General features: G+C 39.9%; 1 protein-coding gene across 4 annotated transcripts in view; it reads left to right on the forward strand.

Moving 5' to 3' along the window:
* Nucleotides 1–432: 432 nt before the first annotated feature.
* The window catches only part of PON2 (paraoxonase 2), a 45,464-nt gene continuing 21,447 nt past the window's right edge, over nucleotides 433–24,449 (forward strand). The window contains exons 1-3 of one of the 4 annotated variants that reach the window (XM_054495153.2): nucleotides 470–508; nucleotides 7,440–7,520; nucleotides 14,409–14,507. In XM_054495153.2, coding sequence (XP_054351128.1) covers nucleotides 14,419–14,507 — 89 coding nt within the window. In that variant the 5' untranslated portion in view covers nucleotides 470–508; nucleotides 7,440–7,520; nucleotides 14,409–14,418. Of the gene's footprint in view, nucleotides 509–7,439; nucleotides 7,521–14,408; nucleotides 14,508–15,611; nucleotides 15,863–24,449 lie in introns of those variants that run through there. The other 3 variants (XM_054495154.2, XM_054495152.2, XM_054495151.2) reach the window with 3 other exon arrangements.

The raw sequence follows: 24,449 nt of genomic DNA on the forward strand, positions 1-24,449 counted from the left end.
TCTGGTGGTAAGGTGTTGGGGGCAGAAAATGGTTTTACAGTCTGAGTCTTTTGGTGAGCCTGTGCACTTAACCAGCACTTCTCAGTTTTTCCCCCGACTTAGGTAGAACAGGATGACTAGACTAGAGCTGACACTGGGTATTTTTCTTCCCTAAGGTAGGTTAGGCTCTGCTGAAACCCTAGTAGGTTAGGTTTTCGTGAAATAGTTTCTTCCGAGGTCACACCTTGTTAAGAAGAGTAGAATGCAATGAAGTATTTCAGAATGGTTCCTTTTTCCCTCCCTCTACCAAAAGCAGGAGGGGATTTTTCTCTGATACTCACTATGAAAACTTGTCAGAGCTCCTGGAAGTAAAATTCACAAAAGCATGGGAATCTCCCTATGACTGGCTTTCCCTGGGGTTCGTAAACTGTCAGACTTGACCTCACTGCACCACCAGCAATTGTAATTCAGGTGCTCCTTCCCTGGCATTGGATGGTCTGGAGATTTCTGCTCTTGAGTTTCTGCTCCTGTAAGTTGTGGTGGTTCTTTGTAGTTGCCTATTTCTCTAATTTGGGGGGTGGTAGATGGCCCTGTGACCTCACTTCTCTGATGGATCTAAGAAGAGTTGCTGATTTTTCAGTTGGTTCAGATTTTTATTAATACTTGTTGTTAGAACACAGTGGCAACTTCTAAGCTTATATGCCCTATACTTTATCTTTTTAAATAGTCTTAGCATAGTAAGTATATAAGGAAACTTCTTTAACTTGAAAAAAGGTATCTATCAAAAACTTAGGCCAGGCATGTTGGTGCACATCTGTAATCCCAAGACTTTGAAAGGCCAAGATGGGAGGATTGCTTGAGCCCAGGAGCTTGAGACCAGACTGGGGAACATAAGGAGCGCCCATCTTTCCAAAAAAAAAAAATTAGCCTGGCATGGTGGCACACACATATATGGTCTCAGTTTGAGCCCCAGAGGTTGAGTCTGCAGTGAGCTATAATTGTGCCACTGCACTCCAGCCTGAGCAACAGAGCCTAGATGTATAATTTACATGTAAAAATTAATATCTTTTCTATATTACATTAATTAGTTACCAGTTAGAATATATATCAGAAAAAAAGTTATTTCCTAATTTTAATGTCCCTCTGAAATTCATGTTCACTCAGAACCTCAAAATGTGACTTTATTGGGAAATAGAGTCTTTGCACATGTAATTATTTAAGGATCTCGAGATAAAATCATCCGGGATTTAGGATAAGCCCTAAATCCAGTCTCTGCAGGAGAAAAGACATGAAAATTTTAGGGACACAGGGAGGAAGGCCATGTGAAGATGAAGGCGGAGATTGGAGTTATGCAGCCACAAACCAAGGAATATGAGGAGCCTGCAGAAACTGAACAGGGCAAGGAAGAATCCACTTCTAGAGCCACTGGAGGGAGTGTAGCCCTACCTATACCTTGATTTTTAAACTTTGGCCATCAGAACTATGAGAGAATAAATTTCTGTTCTTTTAAGCCACTGATTTTGTGGAAATTTTGTTGTTGTTTTGAGACAGGGTCTCATTCTATTACCCAGGCTGGAGTGTAGTAGCACGATCATGGCTCACTGCAGCCTCAAACTCTTGGGCTCAAGCAATTCTCCTGTCTCAGCCGCCCGAACAGCTGGGACTACAAGCATGCACAATCATACCTGGCTAATAGTTTTATTTTGTAGAGACAGGGATCTCACTTTGTTGCCCAGTCTGGGCTCAAACTCCTGTGCTCAAGCAATCCTCCAGCCTTGGCCTCCCAAAGTGTTGAGATTACAGGTGTGAGCCACCATGCCTGTCCTGTGGTAATTTTTTTGTCAGCCCTGGGAAACTAGTATGCCATGATATCAAAAAAAAACTATAAATTACCTAGGAATAAATAAATATGCACAACATTTGTGAAAAAAATAACATTTTTTACAGACAGACAAAAAGAATAACTAAATAAATGAATAAATACCAAGTCCAAGGATGGGAACATCCACCATTTAAAAAAATGTCAATTCTCCAAAAATTAATCTATAAATTCAGTGTACACCATGCCTAAGGTCAAAAAGATTTTTCATACTTTTACCTGGTGATTATAAAATTATATGAAACTGTACATTTTTAAGAATAATCAAGATTTTTTTTTAAAAATATTGGGCTAGAACAATAAACTCATTCAACCTAATGTGAAGTTGTATTATAAATCTATAGTGATTAAAATAGGGAGTTATTGATACGATAAGTAAAACAGCTCAATAAAAAAAAGGATAAAGATTCCAGAAACAGATATATATATCTGTTTATATATAAGAAAGCCAATTGCAGAATATATAATATATAAGAATATATAAGAAAGAATTGCAGAATTTTAAATGGCAAATGAATATCCAAAAAGTTACTTAGCTTCACAAGAATTCAGAAGAATGCAAATAAAAAGGAAAATGAAATACTCTTTTTTAATGCAAGTCTGGCAAAATATAAAATTTTAAAATTATATCTACTGGTAAGAATGAGGGGAAGAGCTATTTTCATATTGCTTATGTATTAAATTAGTATAACTACTCTGGAGGGCAATTGGCAGTACAGTCATTGATTAAAATTAATATGTGCACCCCAGCAAATCTAATTCTAAGCATTTATTCTATAGAAACACCTGTACTGTTGTACAAGAAACCACATCCAGGATTATTTATTGAAGAATTATTTATGGTAGCAAAAATTAGAAACAATCTGAATGACTATTCATATAAGAATGTAAATTATAAGATACATCTATAATATTTTATCAGTAAAATAAACTATGGTACACCCATTCAATGAAATATTATGCATCAAAAAATAAAGTACTATTAATAGTTTATTATATTTATGTATTATATTAATAAAGTACTTTAATAATACTATTTAATCAAAGAACAAAGTACCATTAAAGCACTTTGTACTATTAAGTAAAATACCAAATACTCAAGTTTTAATATTTAGTATTAGTATTTTAAAGTACTATTAAAGTACTTTGTACTATTAAGTACAAACAAAGTACTATTATGCATCAAAGAATAAAGTACTAATAAAGAATTAGAACCAACAAGGATAGTATGCATACGTGACCACATGCTAAGAGATAATACTTAAATATTTGTAACAGTTTTATAGGGCCTTAATGACAGACAGTATTGATAGACAGTACAATAAAAGAGTTCAGGTAGGTTTTATGCAAGTTCAAAAGTCTTAATAGTTAGATGGAAACATATTTACTTAAAAATTTTTTTTGAAACAGGTCTCACTCTGTCACCCAGGCTAATGTGCAGTGGTACAATCATGGCTCACTGCAGCCTCCACATCCCAAGGTCCAAGCAATCTTCCTACCTTGGCCTCCTGAGTGTAGCTGGGACCGCAGGTGTGCACCACCATATCCAGCTAATTTTTAAATTATTTGTAGAGATGGCGTTTCCTGTGTTGCCCAGGCTGTTCTCAAACTTCTGAACTTTAGTGATCCTCCTACCTTGGCCTCCCATGCACTGGCATTATAGGTGTGAGCCACTGCTCCTGGCCAGATTTTCTTATTTTAGCCATAGAAACACAAAAGTTAATCAAGTGATGTTGCCAACTGGGTGAGGAGTTCACATTCTAATCTGATTTAAATTATGAGTAACTGTAATGATCAGTTTTATATGTCAACTTGGGTAGGCCAGTGTGCTCAGACAGTTGGTCAAATGTTATTCTGCATGTTTCTTTGAAGGCGTTTTTTGGATAAGATTAACACTGAAATTCGTGGAGTTTAAGTAAAGCAAATTACTCTTCATAATGTAGGTAGGCCTCATCCAATCAATTGAAGGTCTTAATAGAACAAAGACTGACCTTTCCCAAGGGAGAAGGAATGCTGATAGTAGACTGCCTTTAGATTGAGACAGTACCGCTTCCCTGAGTCGCCAGCGTGCAAGCCTTCCTTGCAGATTTCGGACTTACAAAGCCTCTGTAATTGCGTGAGCAAGGTCTTTAAAATAAATCTCTCTTTCTATGTATAAATACTCTGTTACTTCTGTTTCTCTAGATAACCCAATGCAGTCATGATATGGCTAAAATCCAGGGATGTAAGATAGGTGTGTGGCTAGCTCACTCTTGAGATTGGTGCATATCATCATGGTCACAGTGGTTCACTCATGTAACAGTTTATATCCTCTGTTTGCTAGGAAACACCATCAAGCAAAGAAAGCAACCTCAAAATTATATAGCAAAATAAGCTCAAAAATCATGTGAGATAACATAAGTTTTCTTTAGTAGGTAAGCATTTTTCAACCCCAAGAATATTTAAAATTAAGTATATAAATGTCAAGATAAATCTGTATTATCAATAATTTAGTATTAAGAATTTTACACATATTTATTGTCTATATACCTGTAATAATTTAGATTTGGTCTAGTAGAAGAATAGCTTATTTGAACAACAGTCTTGTGATTCTAATTTTAAATGTATTATTAAGTAATTTATTTAGACTTGTGGTTTTAATTTAGTATATTTTCTTTATAAACATTAATGGAACATTAAGAAAACTTAAGAATCACCTCTTTGGCTAGGCTTGGAGGCTCATGCCTGTAATCTCAGCACATTGGGAGGTTAAGATGAGAGAATCTCTTGATCCCAGGAGTTCAAGACCAGCCTGGGCAATATAGTGAGACCTCGTCTCTACAAATATAAAAAAATTAGCCAGGCCTGGTGGCACATGCCTGTAGTTCCACCTCCTTGGGAGACTGAGGTGGGAGGACTACTTGATTTTTTGAGCTCAGGAAGTAGAGGCTACAGTGAACCATGATTGCACCACTGTACTTCAGCCTGGGCAACAGAGAGAAAGACCTTGTTTAAAAAAAAAAAAAAAGAATCAATTTATTTGATATATGAGTTATTTAAGTACTCAAAAAATTTTGTTAAATCACACAATGTAGAGCTTAAAAAGGAAAAAGAATATGTCAGTTTTTGTGAATACAGCTTGACATAAAGAAGTCTAGGTAACTACATTTATAAATTGGACTTAACATTAATCAAAGACCTCTTACAAGTGATTGCTAAAATTTGGTTTCATAGCCTATACCTTTAATAAGCTACTAATTTTTAAAACCAAAGATAATCTTTGAAAAGTATTTTCTTTTCTTTTTTTTTTTTTTTTTATTTTGAGACAGTTTCATTCTGTCACCCAGGCTGGAGTGCAGTGGCATGATCTTGGCTCACTGCAATATCTGCCTCCTGGGTTCAAGCAATTCCCCTGATTCAGCCTCCCGAGGCATGTAGCTGGGATTACAGGCATGCACCACCACATCCGGCTAATTTTTATATTTTTAGTAGAGACAGGGTTTCACCATGTTGGCCAAGCTAGTCTCAAACTCCTGACCTCAGGTGATCTGCCTGCCTTGGCCTCCCAAAGTGTTGGGATTACAGGTGTGAGCCACTGCACCTGGCTGGTAGAGTATTTTCTATGGCAAAAAAAGTCATGCTTGGGCACCAAAAAATTAGTTGACAATATTGCTGAATACACACACACACACACACACACACACAATAGTACCATATGTTTCTACAGGAACTTTTTTTTAATTACACATATGAAAATAAGAGAATGATAATAAGTAAGAAAATAAGATGATAGATAAGAAAGGAATACATCTTAAGCTGAAAATAGTGTTTTCTCCTAGAAGAAAGCCAGGGAGACTTTAATTTTACCAGTAACCTTTGAATATTTTGCAATGCAAGAGCATTCATGCATTGCCTGTGTATGGAAAAATAAAGAAAGTCCTTTATCAAGTTATGTGTACCTATTTTGGGTTCAATAATCTAGGTCAACATACTTCTGACCCTCTATCTTGTCTCAAAATGAGTCTGTGTCAAGGGGGTTAACCTTGCTCTTTTTATTAGCAACAGAAAGCTAATCTCCTAGCACTACATTTTCCAACCAACTTTCTGCTTGAGGAGCTTCACATAACGGGCAAAACTAAAAAATACAAACTAGATTCAGAATGCAATTTTGGCACTAATGTTGAGAATTTAGTTTTATTTGATAATATGACTGTGGCAAGGAGTGAAACATCTTATAATGGTTTTGGGAATATTAATGAGAGAAGCAAAAAAGCATGCTTGAAAAGGGACACTGGGGTGGGAAGTTATTGTCAATAGAGACCATATTTTCCAAATATAGCCAGGAGAAAACACCTGTTATTTTCAAAGGACTAAAGGTAGAAATCTTCTTGAAGAACTAAGACTCTTGTTTGTTTGCTATATGTTGGTGCAAAAGTAATTGGGGTTCTTGCCATTACTTTTAATAGCAAAAGAACATGCAGGCAGGTTCCGTGTGAAGTAATAGCCTTTGAGGCATGGTCTAGAAGAGAAGGCAGAACAGAGAGAAAGCTGAAATCCTTGGCATAAAGCTTTCATCCTAGGGCAAAACTGGGAGGATCCTAATATTGAAGCTGAGTGTTCTTTTTTAGAGACGGAGTCTCACTCTTGTTGCCCAGGCTGGAGTACAATGGCACAGTCTCAGCCCACTGCAACCTCTGCCTCCTGAGTTCAAGCAATTCTCCTGCCTCTGCCTCCCAAGTAGCTGGAATTACAGGCATGTGCCACCACGCCTGGCTAATTTTTATTTTTAGTAGAGACAGGGTTTCGCCATTTTGGTCAGGCTGGTCTCGAACTCCTGACCTCATGTGATCCACCTGCCTTAGCCTCCCAAAGTGCTGGGATTACAGGCCTGATCCTTTTAAAATTATCCTTTTTGATTTTGTCTTGAAGGAAAAATAGGCAAAATAAAGTGGCATTACTAGAGCTTGTATACAAAGGTTTGTGGAAGACGGAATATTTAATTAAAATTACAGCTACCTGTTGAAAACCTGTGCTTACAAAATTCTATTAGGTTATAAAATCATGAGGTTTTAATTTTATTTATTATTTTTTCTTAAGAAATAGATCAGAGATGCATATTGTCTTCCTTGATAACGCTTTAGTAATTATCTGTTAGGATTACCACTTTGTTGAAATTATTATTATTATTATTATTATTTTGAGACAGGCTCTTACTCTGTCAGCCAGGCTGGAGTGCAGTGTCACGAACACAACTCACTACAGCCTTGACCTCCCATCTGGGCTCAAGTTATCCTCTCACCTCAGCCTCCTGAGTAGCTGGATCTACAGGCATGTACAACCACACCCGGCTAATTTTTTTTTTGGTAGAGACAGGGTCTCGCAATGTTGCCCAGGCTGGTCTCAAACTCCTGGGCTCAAGTGATCCTCCTGTTTTGGCCTCCCAAAGTGCTGGGACTACAGGCATGAGCCACTGTGCCCGTCTTCCTGCTGAAATTCTGTGTGAAAACTTGCCCAGCATAGGAGACACCCCCACTCTGAGCTGGAAACCAGAGCCTGTTGCTGAAAGTTCTGATCCAACCTTCCTTTTTTTCCATGTGTTAAGCCTCAGAAGAACAAGAATGTCAGGCTTTCCAGGTGAGACACCCAACTGCTGAGCAGAGCTGAACTCTGCAGGACCCTCCAGGTGAGCATCAGCTCTCTTCTCCTTGGCCCACCAGTGTCTCAGGGTGGCTGCAACCAAGATCATGTATTTTTCCACATAGTCAGGATGTTAGGTACAATTAATCAAGCAAAGACCAATTGGGATTATTTACAGAGAAACATTATTCAGTGCTTTTCTGGAACAATAAGTAAATGGAAAGGATTTTGGTTTTGCCCTTTGGAGACCGAAGAGGGGGAAAAAGATGCTGGAGAAATGGATTGAACACGAGGTTTTGGTGAGGACACAAATCCAAACCATGTCAGTATACTTGCAGTGTACTATCTCCAGAATTTTACTAAAAACGCATATTATAAAGAATCAGCATAGGCTGGGCGCGGTGGCTCACGCCTGTAATCCCAGCACTTTGGGAGGCCAAGATGGGCGGATCACCTGAGGTCGGGAGTTCAAGACCAGCCTGACCAGCACGGAGAAAGCCTGTCTCTACTAAAAATACAAAATTAGCCGAGTGTGGTGGCACATACCTGTAAACTCAGCTACTTAGGAGACTGAGACAGGAGAATTGCTTGAACCCGGGAGGCGGAGGTTGCAGTGGGCCAAGATCACACCATTGCACTTCAGCCTGGGCAACAAGAGCAAAACTCCTTCTCAAAAAAAAAAAAAAAAGAATCACCCAGCACTTTGGGAGGCCGAGGCAGGCGGATCACGAGGTCAGGAGATCGAGAATATCCTGGCTAACACTGTGAAACCCCATCTCTACTAAAAAATACAAAAAATTAGCCAGGCGTGGTGGTGGAAGCCTGTAGTCCCAGCTACTCAGGAGGCTGAGGAAGGAGAATGGTGTGAACCCAGGAGGCAGAGCTTGCAGTCAGCCGAGATCTCGCCACTGCACTCCAGCCTGGGCGACAGAGTGAGACTCTGCCTCAAAAAAAAAAAAAAAAAAAAAAAAAGAATCAGCACTGGACAAAGTAGAATAAAATGGAGTATGTGTGTAGTGAGAGGTAATAGTTCTAGCAGTCAGACATCAAAGCGGGGTCAAAAAGTTTCAAACATGGAGTACAAGAGGGAATGAGCTAAAAAAACAAGAGGTGGTGATTGGAAGATGAGATCTTAAAATTGTGATTTTGGAGGTGTTGTCATTACCAGTAATGGAAAAGTCTTCAAGTATGACCACAGGAGTAGTGTCAAAGTGGAGTAGAGACAAGGTCATTGGAAGAGAGGAGATTATGGAACTGAAAAGTTAGGTATGAAAAGGTTACATACACATGGATGCTAAAATCACCAGGAATTTTGACAGTGTGTTATAAAAGAGAATGACTGTGAGCCAGGAGCTAGAACCTTTTGGAACAGGTGGGAAAATGTCCTGGCATTGGGGGTCAGTAAATAACATGAAAGTTGAAGAGACTATTTAGAGATATTGTGAATATAAGGGATTTTGCTAATGATTGACTATGATTTCCAGGGGACATAAGGAAGGAGTTTGGGGAGTTGTGGGTGAATTGGGAGATGGGGAAAAGTACCCAACCACATAGGGAAGACAGTCTGGAAGATGGGGGTTGCTGGGGGAACCGCAACTTCTTTTGGGGACTGAAGAAATCTAGATTAAGGGGTACCACAAATATTGGAAGTGAGGCAGTAAGCACTGAAGAAGAGAGCGATCTTGCCAGAAGCACACTCCAGGACTTGCTAGTCACTCCTGCTGCTGGGGGTGTAGAAAGCAGGAGACAGGCTGTCTTACATCAAGCAGAACTAATTGGAGATTTCTTTCCAACCTCCTATCCCCATCCTCTTCTTCCAGTTGGTTTCCAGGCTCTGTGGAGGGATAGCAAATAAGGTTTCATTCTCCATAGACACAGAATGACTGCCTGGAGCCAGTATGAATTTCAAGGTCACATATACAGATTCAGGGGAAAGAGAAAAGGACACCTTTATGTCAGCATCTGCTTTCCTTGGTTTAAGGTGATCCCTAAAGCTCAAATCAATTTCTAATTCTCCATTCTATTTCCCCACCTTTCCCCATCTCCTAGCCACCTGCATACTGATAAAGCTCTTAGGAATTCTACTTACACCACTTCAGGCTACAGCCTCAAGCCTTCCTGTAAGTCATTTACTCAGATTGCTACACTCTCAGTTAATGATTCCCAAGTCTCTATCTCCAGACAAGATCTCATTCTTGAGCAGCAGAAACTTGGCTGCAAATGTTTACTGGGCCCTGAACGCATCAAATGTGCTATGTCCCAGGCCGTACTCACTATTTTGTCCTATCCCTGCCACTCCAAACTGTTCCTCCCACATCCCAGTTAATATGCCCCCATTCACTCATTTCCTTCCACGTTTTTTCTCTTTTTTAAAAAACTCTAATCCCATAACAGATTACACCCACATTAAAAAAAAAAAAAAAAAGTCTCATTATGTTGCTGAAACTGGACTGGAACTCCTGGGCTCAAGTGATCCTCCCACCTCGGCCTGCAGAAGAGTCTCTGCCCACCCCCATTTTATTAGCCATTTCTATCCATTCAACCTTCAAAATTCCTTAAATCTGCTCCTCTCTACCATCCCCATACCTCTGCCTTGTACACATCTGTATCTTCTCTTGAATAGACTCCAGCCCACCTTCTCAATATCCCCAGAGCCATCATAGTGACCTTTGAAAACACAAATGTGCCTCCCTTCCTAAAAAGTCATTAGTGGTTTTACATCATACACAGGATAGAGATCAAAGTTCTGAGCCCCTGTTACAACATTGCATGTTTGTCCAACTGCCTAGACTCTGACCGCCACCGAGGCAGGGAAGCTCTGCCTCCGTTATCTTTGAATTCCCAGTAACTGCTTGGATACACAGAATATCATCAATATTAAGTGAATTACTGTAAGCAGGCAGAGGAAAAGTATAAAAAACAACCTAGCTTTAAACTCTCCCTCATGCAAGTTTATATGATGTAATTTTCTACAACTCTCACTACCAGCTCATTCATCTCTGCTCTGACCATGAATAGCAAAGAAATAGAAATCATTTTTTATTTGACAATTAACAAAAGACATATCAAGGTAGGTATGTGGTCTCAGTATAAATTTTTTTATATTGGGTCCTGACCCTACCATTTCCAGGTGTATAACCCTGGGTCAGAGACTTAATCTCTGGCCTCAATTTCATCACTTATGAATTGGGGATAATAATAGTACCTAATTCAAATGGTTGTTAAATGAGGCAGTGTGTGGAATAAGAAGTGCTCAATAAATTATACCTGTAGTTGTTACTTCAGCAGACCCCTTCATTAAGCCTTTTTCATTAAGGCTTCTAAAAGGAGTAGAACGTACGGTTCATTCATGGAGAACTACAAACATTGCTGCTTTGGAAAATGGAAAACGTGCATGCATTTCCTAGAAGAGGATGTAACATGTCTTTACTTTTTCCATAGAGTTCAGCCCATCCAAAGTCAGCCTCACATGGAGGTTGGGGAGTTTTTATGTCTTTCTCTCCCTGCTCCCCTCTTCTCTCCCAGTGTTTTCTCCCTCTCTGTCCTCTTCCCCAGGGTTCAATGGCTCCTGGAAGAGAGGCAGCAAAGCCTATAGCTCTCCAAATAAATAGGCTTGGGTCTCATGGGGACGGGCAAGCCAATTGGCCTAGACTTGAAGTTTACAAAGAGCCCTAAATGTTGACTTTCAACATTATCTCAGAATTCATTTATTCATACATCATAAAGATACAGTGACACAACTGAAAAAACTCATTCATTTTAAACTTGAGTTCCATGACTGGACCACTCCTCCTATAGCAAACCAGGAATGAATATTTTTTATGAATTGCATAATTATTCTGTAACTAGCACATTACGTTGTATTTTATCTCTGTTTATGAATTTGACCTCTACAAACAAGTTAATATCATTCAACCTATTATTTGAAGATGTTAATTTGTTGAACATAAATATTAAAAAAAACTTTATGTTTCTGTTATGGCATTTCTTCACTTTTTAATATGTTGGAATTCTCAGAAAACGGCCTGGCTGTGGGGAGGTTTCCTTTACTCTTCGAGAAGCCACAGAGTGAGGCATCTACAAGGCAAATCTTTCTTTTGCTGATAATAACCATCTTTGATAGCATTCCTTCAATGCATTTTTGCTCCCTTTTTAAAACAGAAGTAAGGAGAAGAAGGGATAAAAGGAACATGGAGGGCCCAACTCCCTGTCACATATTATATAAAATTACAATAATCACGAGTCACCTATTTCACAAATTACTGTGAGCATTACAATTAAGAATGCACTGCAAAGAACTTTAAAGAGTTAAAAGTACAATTATGAAAGGCAGTGTGCTCCAGGGACCATTTTCAGTCTGTGAACTCTTTGTTTCTGGTCCATGGCTAGTTAAGTATAAAAAATTGAAAATAAGCATTTAGAAACTGTAGAAATTTGACAAAGTAATTTTATGTCTGTTGAACCAAATAATAAAAGATTTGGGCTTGTATTTTGTATGTCTGGTTTTTTTACTTCATCTTCCAGTAAGTCATGTTCATTGTATTTTACAAAGGCCAAGAAAAACCTGTCCTTCACTGCACATAGTTTGAGAAGCATTGATAAAAGGTATTATTATTTCTGAAATTTTGCTTAAAAACCACTTAATAACCACTAAATAAGTCAGAAGTCATTATTTGAGAAACACTGTTTCATACCAAGTATAAGCAGTTGCCAGCACACATGCAAGTTCCAGAACAAGTTTGTTTTGTATTGAGTAACTTGGTTATTTGGTAGTCAGAACCACTTTCCCCAGGAAACAAACATAAATCAGGGGTTATGTTCTTGGTGTGGCCTATACATCCTAGTTATCTCAAAAGACAGCTAAACTATACTATACAATGTAATAACCACTATAACATTCTTACAATGGTTTCTGATTTCCAAATTAGAAAATATGTCTCATCTCCATCCCCATGTGAGGAATGACAATTCCAGCCCTAGCATGGTGGTGGGGCTGGGGGTAAAGATGGATACTACTTCTGCAAAAGTTGCTTCAACCGCAACATTCAGAAAGAGAAAGAATACGGGAGTAGAAGATTCCTCATACAGATTATTGGGGGAACTCACTGGTCATGTTAATAAAGTTAAAATAAGGTTTCCATTTCTCTTGATTCTCTGAAGGTGAGCTTAGGTAGGTTTTGGTGGACTTGAAGGTCCTGGCTCATTATCACAAATGCTTCCATGCTAAATCCCAAGGTGTTGTTCCTCCTGACCACCCAGCACCAAGATGGCAAACAAGTTTCATCCTGAACTGAAATCTGTTCCCTAGCTCAGGAATTCTTATTTCCCTTTTGTTGTTGTTTTAAAAAATTGTGAGGACAAGTCTGGGTGTGACGAGACGCTTTGCCAAAATCAATTAGTGACTCCTACCATGGGCCAGGGAAGAAAGGAAAGTCAGCACAAAAGCTGGTTTTGGTTGTTGTTGTTTTTGCTATCCTGAGACTAGCCTAAAAGATGTAGACCTCCAACCCTTTAATGTCACCTGAAACCAGGTTGAAGAACATGACTATTAAGAACATGACTTTTTTCTCTTTTTAAAAAATTGGGAATAGCAAAAGGGAAATAGACAGAGAATAGGATATACCTGGATATTCTTATTTGCCATCTATGTGGTTTCCTCATTTTGCGGAACCTGTGGAAAGACACGGTAGCCTGGCTCCTGACCCAGAATCCATGAGGCATAGTTGTATGTACTTCCCTTGGGGCCTAAGAGATTAAGAGAGAAGCCTAGACAATAGTCCAAGGCCCTCTGCTTTAGGTCTTTCTTCTAAATTCTGATTCTTTAATTTTTTTTTTTTTTTTTTGTAGAGATGGGTTCTCCTTATGTTGCCGACGATGGTCTTGAACTCCCTGCCTCAAGTGATCCTCCCACCTGGGCCTTTCAAAGTGCTGTGATTATAGGCAAGAGCTACCTTGCCAGGCCTAAATTCTGATTTTGTATCTGAGGCTCTTCTCCTCCTCAATAATTGACACCAAAAATAGTCCTAGAAAGGAGATTCCACCCTTCTCTAAACAGTCATGGCCTTAGCCTATGTCAGAGTTCTTAACCCAGTGGTCCATTGATAGTTCAGGGAAATTAATGACCTTGGATAAGAAAAAAAAATCTTGATTTCAAATGGAATTTAGCATTTTCTTCAATTACAAAACTAGCAGACAAACCTCAGAAGCATTTGCAGTACTCGTGACTGTTACTAATGGAAATAACATTTATTTTCATTATTTCATTACAGTTGTTTTCAGTATCATGAAAGAACATTTGCACTCTTTATTTAAAAGAATGTTGCTAGATCTTGTTATTTAATATGTTAAATAATGTTGCACACATTACATTACCACATTACTATAGCAAAAAATTATGTTTTAGATATTTTAACAATTACATTTCAATTGTTGACCTTTAATTTTAAAGCTAAGGCAAAATTAATGTAAGTAGAGAGTTTATTTGGGCCAAGTTTGAGTACTGCAACCCAGGAGCATAGATTCAAGTTTCCCTAAATATACACTCTGATTAGCAGCAGTTACACACAGATTTTTAAGGGGAAAGAAGAGGCAGTTCCTAAATTCTTTGCGTTAAAATAACATAAGCTGTGGATTGGTTATACTTTGTTCTTTGTATCATAAATTCCAGGAATATGAAGATAATGGGTGGGACAGCTACTCGGGAACAAAATGTCTTTAAACAACTGTCCCCAGGCATGGGTATTGGGGCGTGACTGAAGTCCCATACTCATGTCACTCTGGGCCTGATAAATTTTGCATACCTCACAGAGCTCAGACTGCTCTCAGCTATTTTTTTTTTTCCTTACAATGTAATTGATTTTCTTTGCAATCTACACATTTTATTCATTTATTTAATTTTTTTTTCTTTTCTTTCTTTTTTTCATGAACCACACAGGAGAAAATCTATGCATTTTATTGTAAGCATTTATAAACATTATTCTGAGAAGTTATCCACAGGCTCACCACTGCCAGAAGGGTCCACGACACAAAAAAGGTAATGCCTCATGGGCTTTCAAAGGACAACTTTTTACTTCTCTTTCTACCATCCAGTATAATCCAATATCCCTTAGGACTGAAGCAGAGATACACACACAGAGGGAGAGAGGTGGGTTTTTTTTGTTTTGTTTTGTTTTGTTTTTGGTGAGGGGCAGGTGGGAAATTGGCATCCACTTTTATTTACTGGTTCTTTATAAAACTGATATTTGTTGAAAATTGTCAAGTGTGACCATTTCTGCCTACATATTGTAGGGTGGCAATTAAATACCGAAAACCATTAGAAGCTTATTTCGGATGTACTCATTTATTGTAATGGTATCAATCTTGATGGGTAAGTTTCATTTTATACTTTTAAAATTGTATTTTAAATTATTCCTTCATGTTACGGTTGTTAGAGTAAAAAAGGAAAACAAAAAAACTACGCTTCTTCCCTTTGAGTTTGGATGAAAAAGACGTGTCTAAGTCCTTAAGTCTGTAGTCTAGAAGTATTAATACAGGCTGGGCATGGTGGCTCATTCTGTAATTCTAGCACTTTGGGAGGCTGAGGCAGGAGGATGGCTTGAGTCCACGAGTTTGAGACCAACCTGGGCAACACAGCAAGACTCGGTCTCCCCACACACACACACAGACACACACACAACTTACACACACTTAGCTAGTTGTAATGGTGCGTGCCTGCGGTCCCAGCTACTCAGGAGGCTGAGGCTGGAGGGTCCCTTGAGTCCGGGAGTGATTGTCCCAATGCACTCCAGCCTAGGCAACACAGCAAGACCTTGTTTAAAAAAAAAAGTATTACGAGGCACAGGATGTTTATTTGCAACTACGTCCTGTTATAAAAAGCAGTGATTCCAACGTGAAATATTTACAAGACGCATCCCATTACTTTCCCTCCCTTGGCCACCGACTCCCACCCCCAAAAGCTGCTTTCTATGTAAGTTTCTCACTGGAATAGCTAGTGAGAAATGTGTTTGAAGACTAGGGAAACGAGAGGGTTTCGGGTGGGTTGTTTGAAAAAGGAAGTGAAGGAATTCAAAGTTTCACGCCATGAGCCTAAAGTAAGGCGTGTCCGGGCCGTCCCGAAGGTATCTGGGGAAATAGGTTTGTGAGGACAAAGACCAGGGCCAGGCCCAGGGCGGAGCCTCCGCGGCCCCAGCGCAGGGACTCGGCCTAGGCGGAGGACGGGGCGGAGCGCGGCCGGCACCGTCGAGCCGGGAAGATGGCACCGCCCACGGAGCTGCTGGCCAGGCCGGAGCGAGGCAGCGCGCCCGGCTCCCGCGCCATGGGGCGGCTGGTGGCTGTGGGCTTGCTGGGGATCGCGCTGGCGCTCCTGGGCGAGAGGCTCCTGGCACTCAGGTAGGTGGGACTCCCGCGCGCCCCTCCTCGGCGGTCCCCAGGCTGGGGGTGGCCGCATGGTGCGGGGAGGGCGCAGGCTGGGGGAGGGATTCCTGCGGGACCTGGCCCTGCGGCCGGGGTTGGAGAATTTTTTATTGCTGTCGCTCCCCCAGCTAGTTGAACCCCCATCACCCCGACTCTCCGCTTCTAGTGAAAAAACTAGAAAAGTTTGGAGTGAATCTTGACACTTTCTTGAAAGTTTATAAGCCCTTGCTGCTAACAAAGTTCTCTTCTGCTTAGGCTGACAAGAGAATGCTTTGCAGTTACTCAAGGGCCAAACTAGTGGTTTAAACTGAAAACAAAACGACTACTCATGCATTGAAACCTTAATTATGAAGATTTATTTCAGGTCATTGGTGCTGTTTCTCCTTGTTGCCCAAACCAGACCCGTCTTTAATAAAGTTGTTCTCCACCCATTTCTGCATAGTCTGAGAAACTCTTCAGCTGTAGATCAAAGACACTTGAAATATTCAGCTACTGTTTTTACTTCCTATTTATTCACCAGGGAAGCCTGAAGCCAGAATGCCAGACGGTGCAGACACTATTCCATCTCGCATTTTAGTTTTAATGAAAATCTCTGGTAGGTAGACATCATAGTTTATAAATTACCAACTCAAAGTTTGATTTTATTTTTATTTTTTGTAGAGATGGGGTCTTGCTGTATTGCCCAGGCTGTTCCCTACCTCTTGCACTCAAGCAATCCTCCAGCCTAGGCCTCCCGACAGTGCTGGGATTACAGGTGTGAGCTGTTTTGCCCTGCCTCAACCAAAATTTTATAGGCCTCATGCAAAAGAGTTCCAGAAATACTGAGCACCTGCTATGTGTAATGTTCTCTCTTAGGCTTCTGTAGTAGAGTACGACTCTTATGGAGTTTAATACAGGGGAAGAGATAATTAAAATACAGTAAATGTATAAATTAGGATGTCGTAAGGACAGACACAAACAAACCCCATAGGCTTAAAGAGGAAAGATTACATCCCCTGAAGGTGGAGTTCCAGAGGGAGGAAGAGACATTTGACCTGACCTTGAAGGGTGGGTGCAACACATATGGGCATGAAGGGGCCCATGCCAAATGTATAGTGCAGCAGGAGCAAAGGGGCTAAAGTGGGAAGATGGAAGACTAGCAAATGGGCCAATTTGAAGGGAGCATAAAGTCAGGAGATGAGAATAGTAGGGTGGTGGGAAGGATAGGTTTTGAGGCCATTAAATATAAGTTGAAAAATGGGGCCCCACTTTGATAGGCCCAATAGTCCTTCAAAAGGGAAATATTGGTGGGTTTTGCTTTTCAACAAGAACTTAATATAACTAGTTGTGTTTTGTAGAGATAAGCCTGGAAGGGGGGATTGGAGTAGAGCAATGGTTCTCTGTACATTAGAATCTCCTGGAGGGCTGGTGTCTGAGTGGCACCACCAAAGATTCTGATTCAGCTGTTGTGGATCAGAATCTACAGCTGACACCTGTAATCCCAGCACTGTCGGAGGCCTAAGCCAGAGGATTGCTTGGGCCCAGGAGTTAGCGACAGGCCTGGGCAACATAGCAAGATCCCACCTCTACAAAATGAATAAATAAATAAATAAAAAACAAAATTTGAGTTGGTAATTTATAAACTATGGTGTCTACCTACCAGAGATTTTTCATTATAACTAAAATGTGATATGGAATAATTTACTGTTTGGCAAGCTGGCTTCAGGGTTCCCAGGTAAATAGATAAATAAGGAAGTACATAATGTAAGAACAGTAGCTGACAGTAGCAGTGGCATTTTTTATTTTTAAAAACACTCCTGATAATTCTAATGAGCAGTCAAGGTTGAGAACTACTAGAATAGAGAGTGGACATGGGGTAACTGGTTAAGGTATTGCAGTAGGTCAGAGAGGATAACAGGGACCCAAACTCTGGAACCCCAGGGATGAGGGAGAAATCAAAGGTGCTACCAGCATTTGTGCCACAGCTCCACTGTCCCATGGTTGTAGTTTCATCCACGGATAAAGCAGTGCAAAGAGGAAGCGTGTGGTGGCTGAGATGGGAGTGAGAGTTGAGGAAAGAACGCTTATGGGTAGGAAATGGACATGTTGACCTTAATTTTCATGTTAGGTAATGCCCATTGTGTTCTACAGAACATTCATGAGTTGGATGACTTTGTATATGATCTGTCCTGCTCTCCATTTCAAAGGCAAGACCACCAAAATTCACAAGCTTATTATGTTGTCACTCATGTGTAAGCCACCAGTTTTTCTGCAAGTTGGAAGTTTTCTCAACAGTCAAATTTTCCCCCTTCTCACTAATCTTAAGGTTTTAAAGTTATAGCTGCAAATCTTAAAAAAATGAAAAAGTAAATAAAACTTATTGACAGAATGCACCTGATAGTTTATTTACAGGTTTTTGTTTGTTTGGTTTTTGTTTTTCTTTTTTTTTTATTTTGACACAAGGTCTTGCTCTGCCACCCAAGCCAGAGTACAGTGGTACATCAAAGCTCACTGCAACCTCAAACTCCTAGGCACAAGCAGTCCTCCCTCCTCAGCCTCCTGAGTAGCTGGGACTACAGATGCATGCTACCATGCCCAGCTAATATTTTTATTTCTTGCAGAGACAGAGTCTCACTTTGTTGCCCAGGCTAATCTCAAACTCCCAGCCTCAAGTGATGCTCCTGCCTCGGCCTCCCAAAGTGGTAGGATTATACGCATGAGCCACCACCCTCGGCCTACTTTACAATTTGATGCACCTTTTCTTTACGTGACTGTGATGCACTTTATTGGGCAGTGACTTTATAGAGTGGTAACTTTATTGGATATGTGGAGCCCCAAATGGGCTGATGTGAGAATGTTGGGGTAGGTGGTGGGTGGCTGGATTTAGCAAAGAAAAATGTAGGCTACCCAGTTAACTTTGAATTTCACATAGTTTTTTTTTTTTAGTATAAGCATGAAATACTTATACCATACTTAGCATTAAGCGTGGAATTTGGGACATAATTATACTAAAATATCATTCATTGTTTATCTCAAATTAAAATATAACTGGGTACCCTGTATTTTATCATATGGTCGAGTGCCTTCTGTCAGAATTTGGTGACCCTTAGAGTCTGTTTTAAAAAGAAGGATGTTCGGCCGGACACAGTGGCTCATGTCTGTAATCCCAGCACTTTGGGAGGCTGAGGCGGGCAGATCACTAGAGGTCAGGAGTTCAAGACCAGCCTGGCCAACATGGTGAAACCCCGTCTCTAGTAAAAATACAAAATTTAGCCAGGTGTGGTGGTGCATCCCTGTACCCAGCTACTTGGGAGGCTGAGTCAGGAGAATTGCTTGAACCCCAGAGGTAGAGGTTGCAGTGAGCCAAGATTGAGCCACTGCACTCCAGCCTGGACAACAGAGCAAGACTCCCTCAAAAAAAAAAGAAAAAAGCATGTTCCCACCTCCCCATAAGGCTCTTCAGAGGAAGTTGAAGGGACAGAGGCTTTATGTTTGATTTTTGCTTTAAAATCTGATTCCTACTGTTTGATTATTCAATATTTAGAGATGATACTTTGGCAATCAAGTTATTTCTCTCCCCAGGTTGCCCACTTCAATTTTTAGTATAAGGATGTCCCAGAGGGATAAATGTCATCAAAGTTGTCTTTCTTCTTCTGAACTGTAACTGGGATTCCACACCCTCCTTTTCCACCCCTCCCTAGTTGAGCAATAAAGGGGAAAATAACAGTATACAAATATTCCCAGGCTAGTTCCTGGTGTCAGGGTACACAGCCATGGATGAATCGTGAGGCTTGAGTGCATCAGAGACCTAAGTGTGGGCAGGAAGCCCCAGAGTACCCATGTGAATGTTCTGCTTGCTTCCTGGCACCTTTTATGACAATTCCCACAAGAAGCTATGTGGTCTCTTTCTACTTCTGAAGGAGCAGCCTTTTTCCCTTTTTTTTTTTTTTTTTTAAACTACCATCCTTTAAATCATTTATTAGGTGACTCTTGTGTGCTGGTCAGTGTGTCAAAAGTGTAAAAACTTATTTATTTATTTTTTTAATCTATCTTTTAAAAAATGTTTTCTTTCTTTCTTTTTGTTTTTTTTTCTTCAAGGCAGGGTCTTGCTCTGTCACCCAGGCTGGAGTGCAGCAGCACAATCATAGCTCATTGTAACCCAGAACACCTGGGCTCAAGCGATCCTCCCACCTCAGCCTCCTAAGCAGTGAGGACTATAGGCATGCACCGCTACACCTGGCTAATTAAAAAAACATGGCCGGGCACGGTGGCTCATTACTATAATCCCAGCACTTTGGGAGGCTGAGGCGGGTGGATACCTGAGGTCGGGAATTCAAGACCAGCCTGACCAACATGGTGAAACCCCATCTCTACTAAAAATACAAAATTAGCCGGGCATGGTGGCACATGCCTGTAATCCCAGCTACTCAGGAGGCTGAGGCAGGAGAATCACTTGAACCCGGGAGGTGGAGGTTGCAGTGAGCCATTGCACTCCAGCCTGGCGACAGAGCGAGACTCTGTCTCAAAAAAAAAAAAAAAAATTTTTTTTTGTAGAGATGGGGGTCTTGCTGTGTTGCCCAGGCTAATCTCAAACTTCTAGCCACAAGTGATCCTACCGCATCAACTTCCCAAAGCACTGGGATTATGGGTGTGAGCTACTGAGCCCTGCCAAATTTCTTTATATTAAACCAAAATGTACATTTACTGATATTTGGAAAGAAAGCTCTTTTACTTTTATGCCTTCATCCAGTCTTCATAGATATCTTCCCTTTTACATTATAACTGTAAATACTGAGGTTAGAGAGGTTAACTAGTTAGTTCAACAGAATAATATAATTATTGAATAATATAATTAATGAATAATTAGTGCTGAACCTGTCCCCTCAGCCAGGTCTCCTAATTCCAAATACAGTTTGCCCCAGCTCCCCACAGTCTTCTAGCTTCTCTGCCAGTGGAGCAAATTTTCCCTAGGTTTACAGGCCTAAGCACAAATTCTTAGTTACTTAGTGCAAGTATTGCCAGAGCCCAAGGGGTGAATTCCAAAGGGTTTTTACAAGGCTATACATAAAAGATAAAGCCTGGCTTGTATATCACTTGCACATAGGAGATAAAGTCCCAGCAGTTGTATGTAAATTCAAAAGCAGAGAAGTGTGGCACAAAGAAACTCCTGATAGTAACACTGTGTTCCCACTTTGCTTAGGGGCATATTGGCACCATAGCATGGTGCACCCTTACTGCTACCTGCCATGAAGCCAGATAATAGCTAGCAGCCCCTGGTCTCATTCTACTCTGGATGGGTACTGCTGTTTCCTGAATGAAAGACACTGAGATTGATTTCATGCTAATGACTGTTGGTTAAGAGTTCATGCTTTCTATTCACAATAGCAAAGACTTGGAACCAACTCAAATGTCCATCAATGATAGACTGGATTAAGAAAACGTGGCACATATACACCATGGAATACTATGCAGCCATAAAAAAGGATGAGTTCATGTCCTTTGTAGGGACATGGATGAAGCTGGAAACCATCATTCTTAGCAAACTATTGCAAGGACAGAAAACCAAACACCACATGTTCTCACTCATAGGTGGGAACTGAACAATGAGAACACTTGGATACAGGGTGGGGAACATCATACACCGGGGCCTCTTGTGGGGTAGGGGGAGTGGGGAGGGATAGCATTAGGAGATATACCTAATGTAAATCACGAGTTAATGGGTGCAGCACACCAACATGGCACATGTATACATATGTAACAAACCTGCATGTTGTGCACACGTACCCTAGAACTTAAAGTATAAAAAAAAAAAAAAAAAAAAGTTCATGCTTTGTGGACAGGTAGCCTGAGTTCATTCGTAGCTCTACTATTTACCTGAAACCGTGGACTAATTATTTCACTTTTCTGTGCCCCAGTGTTCTAATCTGTAGGATGGGGTACTACCTGCTCCACAGTGAGACTATGAGCATGCTTAAAATAATGCCGGGCACACAGTCAGCTCAATAAATGTCATCTATGTAGACAATGAAATTCAAGCATAATTCCTTAAACCTTTGTGCCATACATCCCTTTGGCAGTCTGGTGAAGCCTTCATTCCTTCTCAGCATCATGTTTTTAAATGAGTAAAATAAAATATATAGAATTACAAAGGAAACCAATTATACTTAAATACTGCTACCAAGCTATTTTAAAATCTATGATATAATATGCTTTTTTAATTAAACCCTTAAATGGATCTAGAGGTAGGTAAATGTCTAACAGCAGATATTTTGAAGTTGCGATGAATGTAAATGGCACTTTGAGCTATCTACAACTGAAATGCGATAGAAAAGTATCTATAATTTCTATTAGTCACAGACGCAAATACTACTAATAGTATTGTGGTTTGTTGCTGACACTCATCATCAAAGGAAATACTCAATTTGAGTTAAAGGTTTAAATAAAGATGTATTTTTCCCCCATCCAAGTTCATGGATCCCTGAATTCTACTCATGGATTCCTTGGTCACTGGACTCCATAGGGGTCACTTGGGGAATGATTGTGACACCAATGAAGGAAGTCAGCGGATACTGTTTAATGTATTATACGTACCATAGGCTCATGATGAGGAAATAACAAAATAAATAACTGTAATGAAAAAGAAAAGAAAGGGAAACAAAAGGAACCTAAAACAGAGAAGGCAAATAGCTTTCCTTTTGAGTGTCAATTTTAACAGACTCCCTGTGGTTGCGAAACAATGTGTCTGAGGCTGGCTCTGGGTTAAAGGGAGAGTGCTGTTATTGATTAGCGATTCCTGCATGACAGCAGAATGGCAATAGCCATGCATCTCTGACCTAGCACAGTCATAAGCATGTTATAGACATAAAGTGTTAGGGAACAAATAGGCTCTAGCAAAAGTAGAGTGTTCCTCCTCTCATATCATCACTTATATGTGTTTATACCATTTATGTTGCACTTTTTTACATGAGTACTTTTAGGTTTATTAATCTAATCCGAAAAGGTTTGTATAGCTTTCTCTATATTGAGAGAAATATGTGTATTTCTTAAATACACAAACTTCTTAAATCTGATGCCAGTGAGGATTGCTTCCAGCCACAAGTAACATACATCAGATTAATAGTAGTTCATTCAAAGAGGGATTTATTTTCCTCACATGACAAACACCTCTGTAGGTGACCCAATATAGAGCTTGCTTGTTGAGCCAGTGATTATATCAAGGAACTGGGTTCTTCATATATTTTCGTTCTTTGATCTCTCCCTATTGACTTTATAGCTGTATCTTTCTCAAGGATGCAGAATGGCTGCCGCAGTCTCAAGCACTGCGTGTGTGTTCAAATCATGAAGAAAGGAGATTGAGTGATGCCAGCTGGCTCTCTTCTCATGACTCTCCTTTATATCTAGAACACAGTGTCTTTCCCCAAAACCTGGGTCATATGATTACACCTCAATACAGGGGAGTCTGGGAAAGCAAATATTTGCTTCACCCACCACTACAATAGAAACAGCAAGGGAGAAAGAAAGGGGGTTGGGCATGGCGTTAATTTTGTCAGCCACTAGGGTCTGCCACCCAGAAAACAGAAGTCCACTAACAAGCAGGGAACTGATTGTTCTGCCAGGGAAAAAGTCTGGCAGTTTCCTACTGAAGAAATTTGGAAGTCTTGATGGTCCAGGAAGGATAGAGGCAAAACCTTCATTTTCTTTTATCAAAAAGAAAAGCCAAGAAAAAAATTAGTTTGTAACTCTTTCATGTTAATAGCAGGTAGGCTGCATATGAAAACATGATATTGTACAAGAAAACTAGTTGACGAAGATTGCCCTATTTGGCATCAATTACTTATGCAAAGCTAAGTTGACTCTGAAACAGGAACCCCATATTAAACTTTTCAAACACATCAGAATGTGTTACTTTGAACAGATTTTATTTAATCCAAAGAGATTATCTTTGAAAAAGGTAGATGGTAAACATCATTATCCCTATTTTTGTATAGTCAAATAGGCATAGTAGTAAGTTGTGTAAAATTGACATCCAAACCAATGCATGATACTAAAACTTGGTGTACAAACAGCAGTTATAACCTATTGCTTTGTATCTGCGTCTGTTTCTGGAGTCATATAACATTAGTAAAATCTTGGAGGTGTTTTAGACTCATCCTTATTTTATCCATAAAGAAGGCTGACACCTATAAAGATTAACTGACATGGCAGTTTCACTGCTAAGACAAGAACACAGATCCCTTTACTTCTTTCTGAGAAAAGTACAAAGTAGCTTAAAGCAAAAGCTTCCCTGCTTCCAGCACTTCTGTTTAAGTTGCGCCTTGGGAAAATTGTTTGGTCTGATTCAGTTTTCACATCTTTAAAACTAGAATAATGCTACCTAATTTATAGGGTTGTTTGGAGAATTAAATGAATGCATGGAGGTAAATCACTTAGAACAGCTGTAAATTATACCTGTTTTTATTATTTATTTCCTTTGACCACCCACGATTATCATCAGTGTCATCCTCATCATCACAATTAAGATTACTACCACAGTAGGCTACATAAACTTTTTTTTTTCTCTCTTTGTTTTATAATTTCAATTTTA

Source organism: Pongo pygmaeus, chromosome 6 (genome assembly GCF_028885625.2).
Source record: "Pongo pygmaeus isolate AG05252 chromosome 6, NHGRI_mPonPyg2-v2.0_pri, whole genome shotgun sequence".
NCBI lineage: Eukaryota > Metazoa > Chordata > Mammalia > Primates > Hominidae > Pongo > Pongo pygmaeus.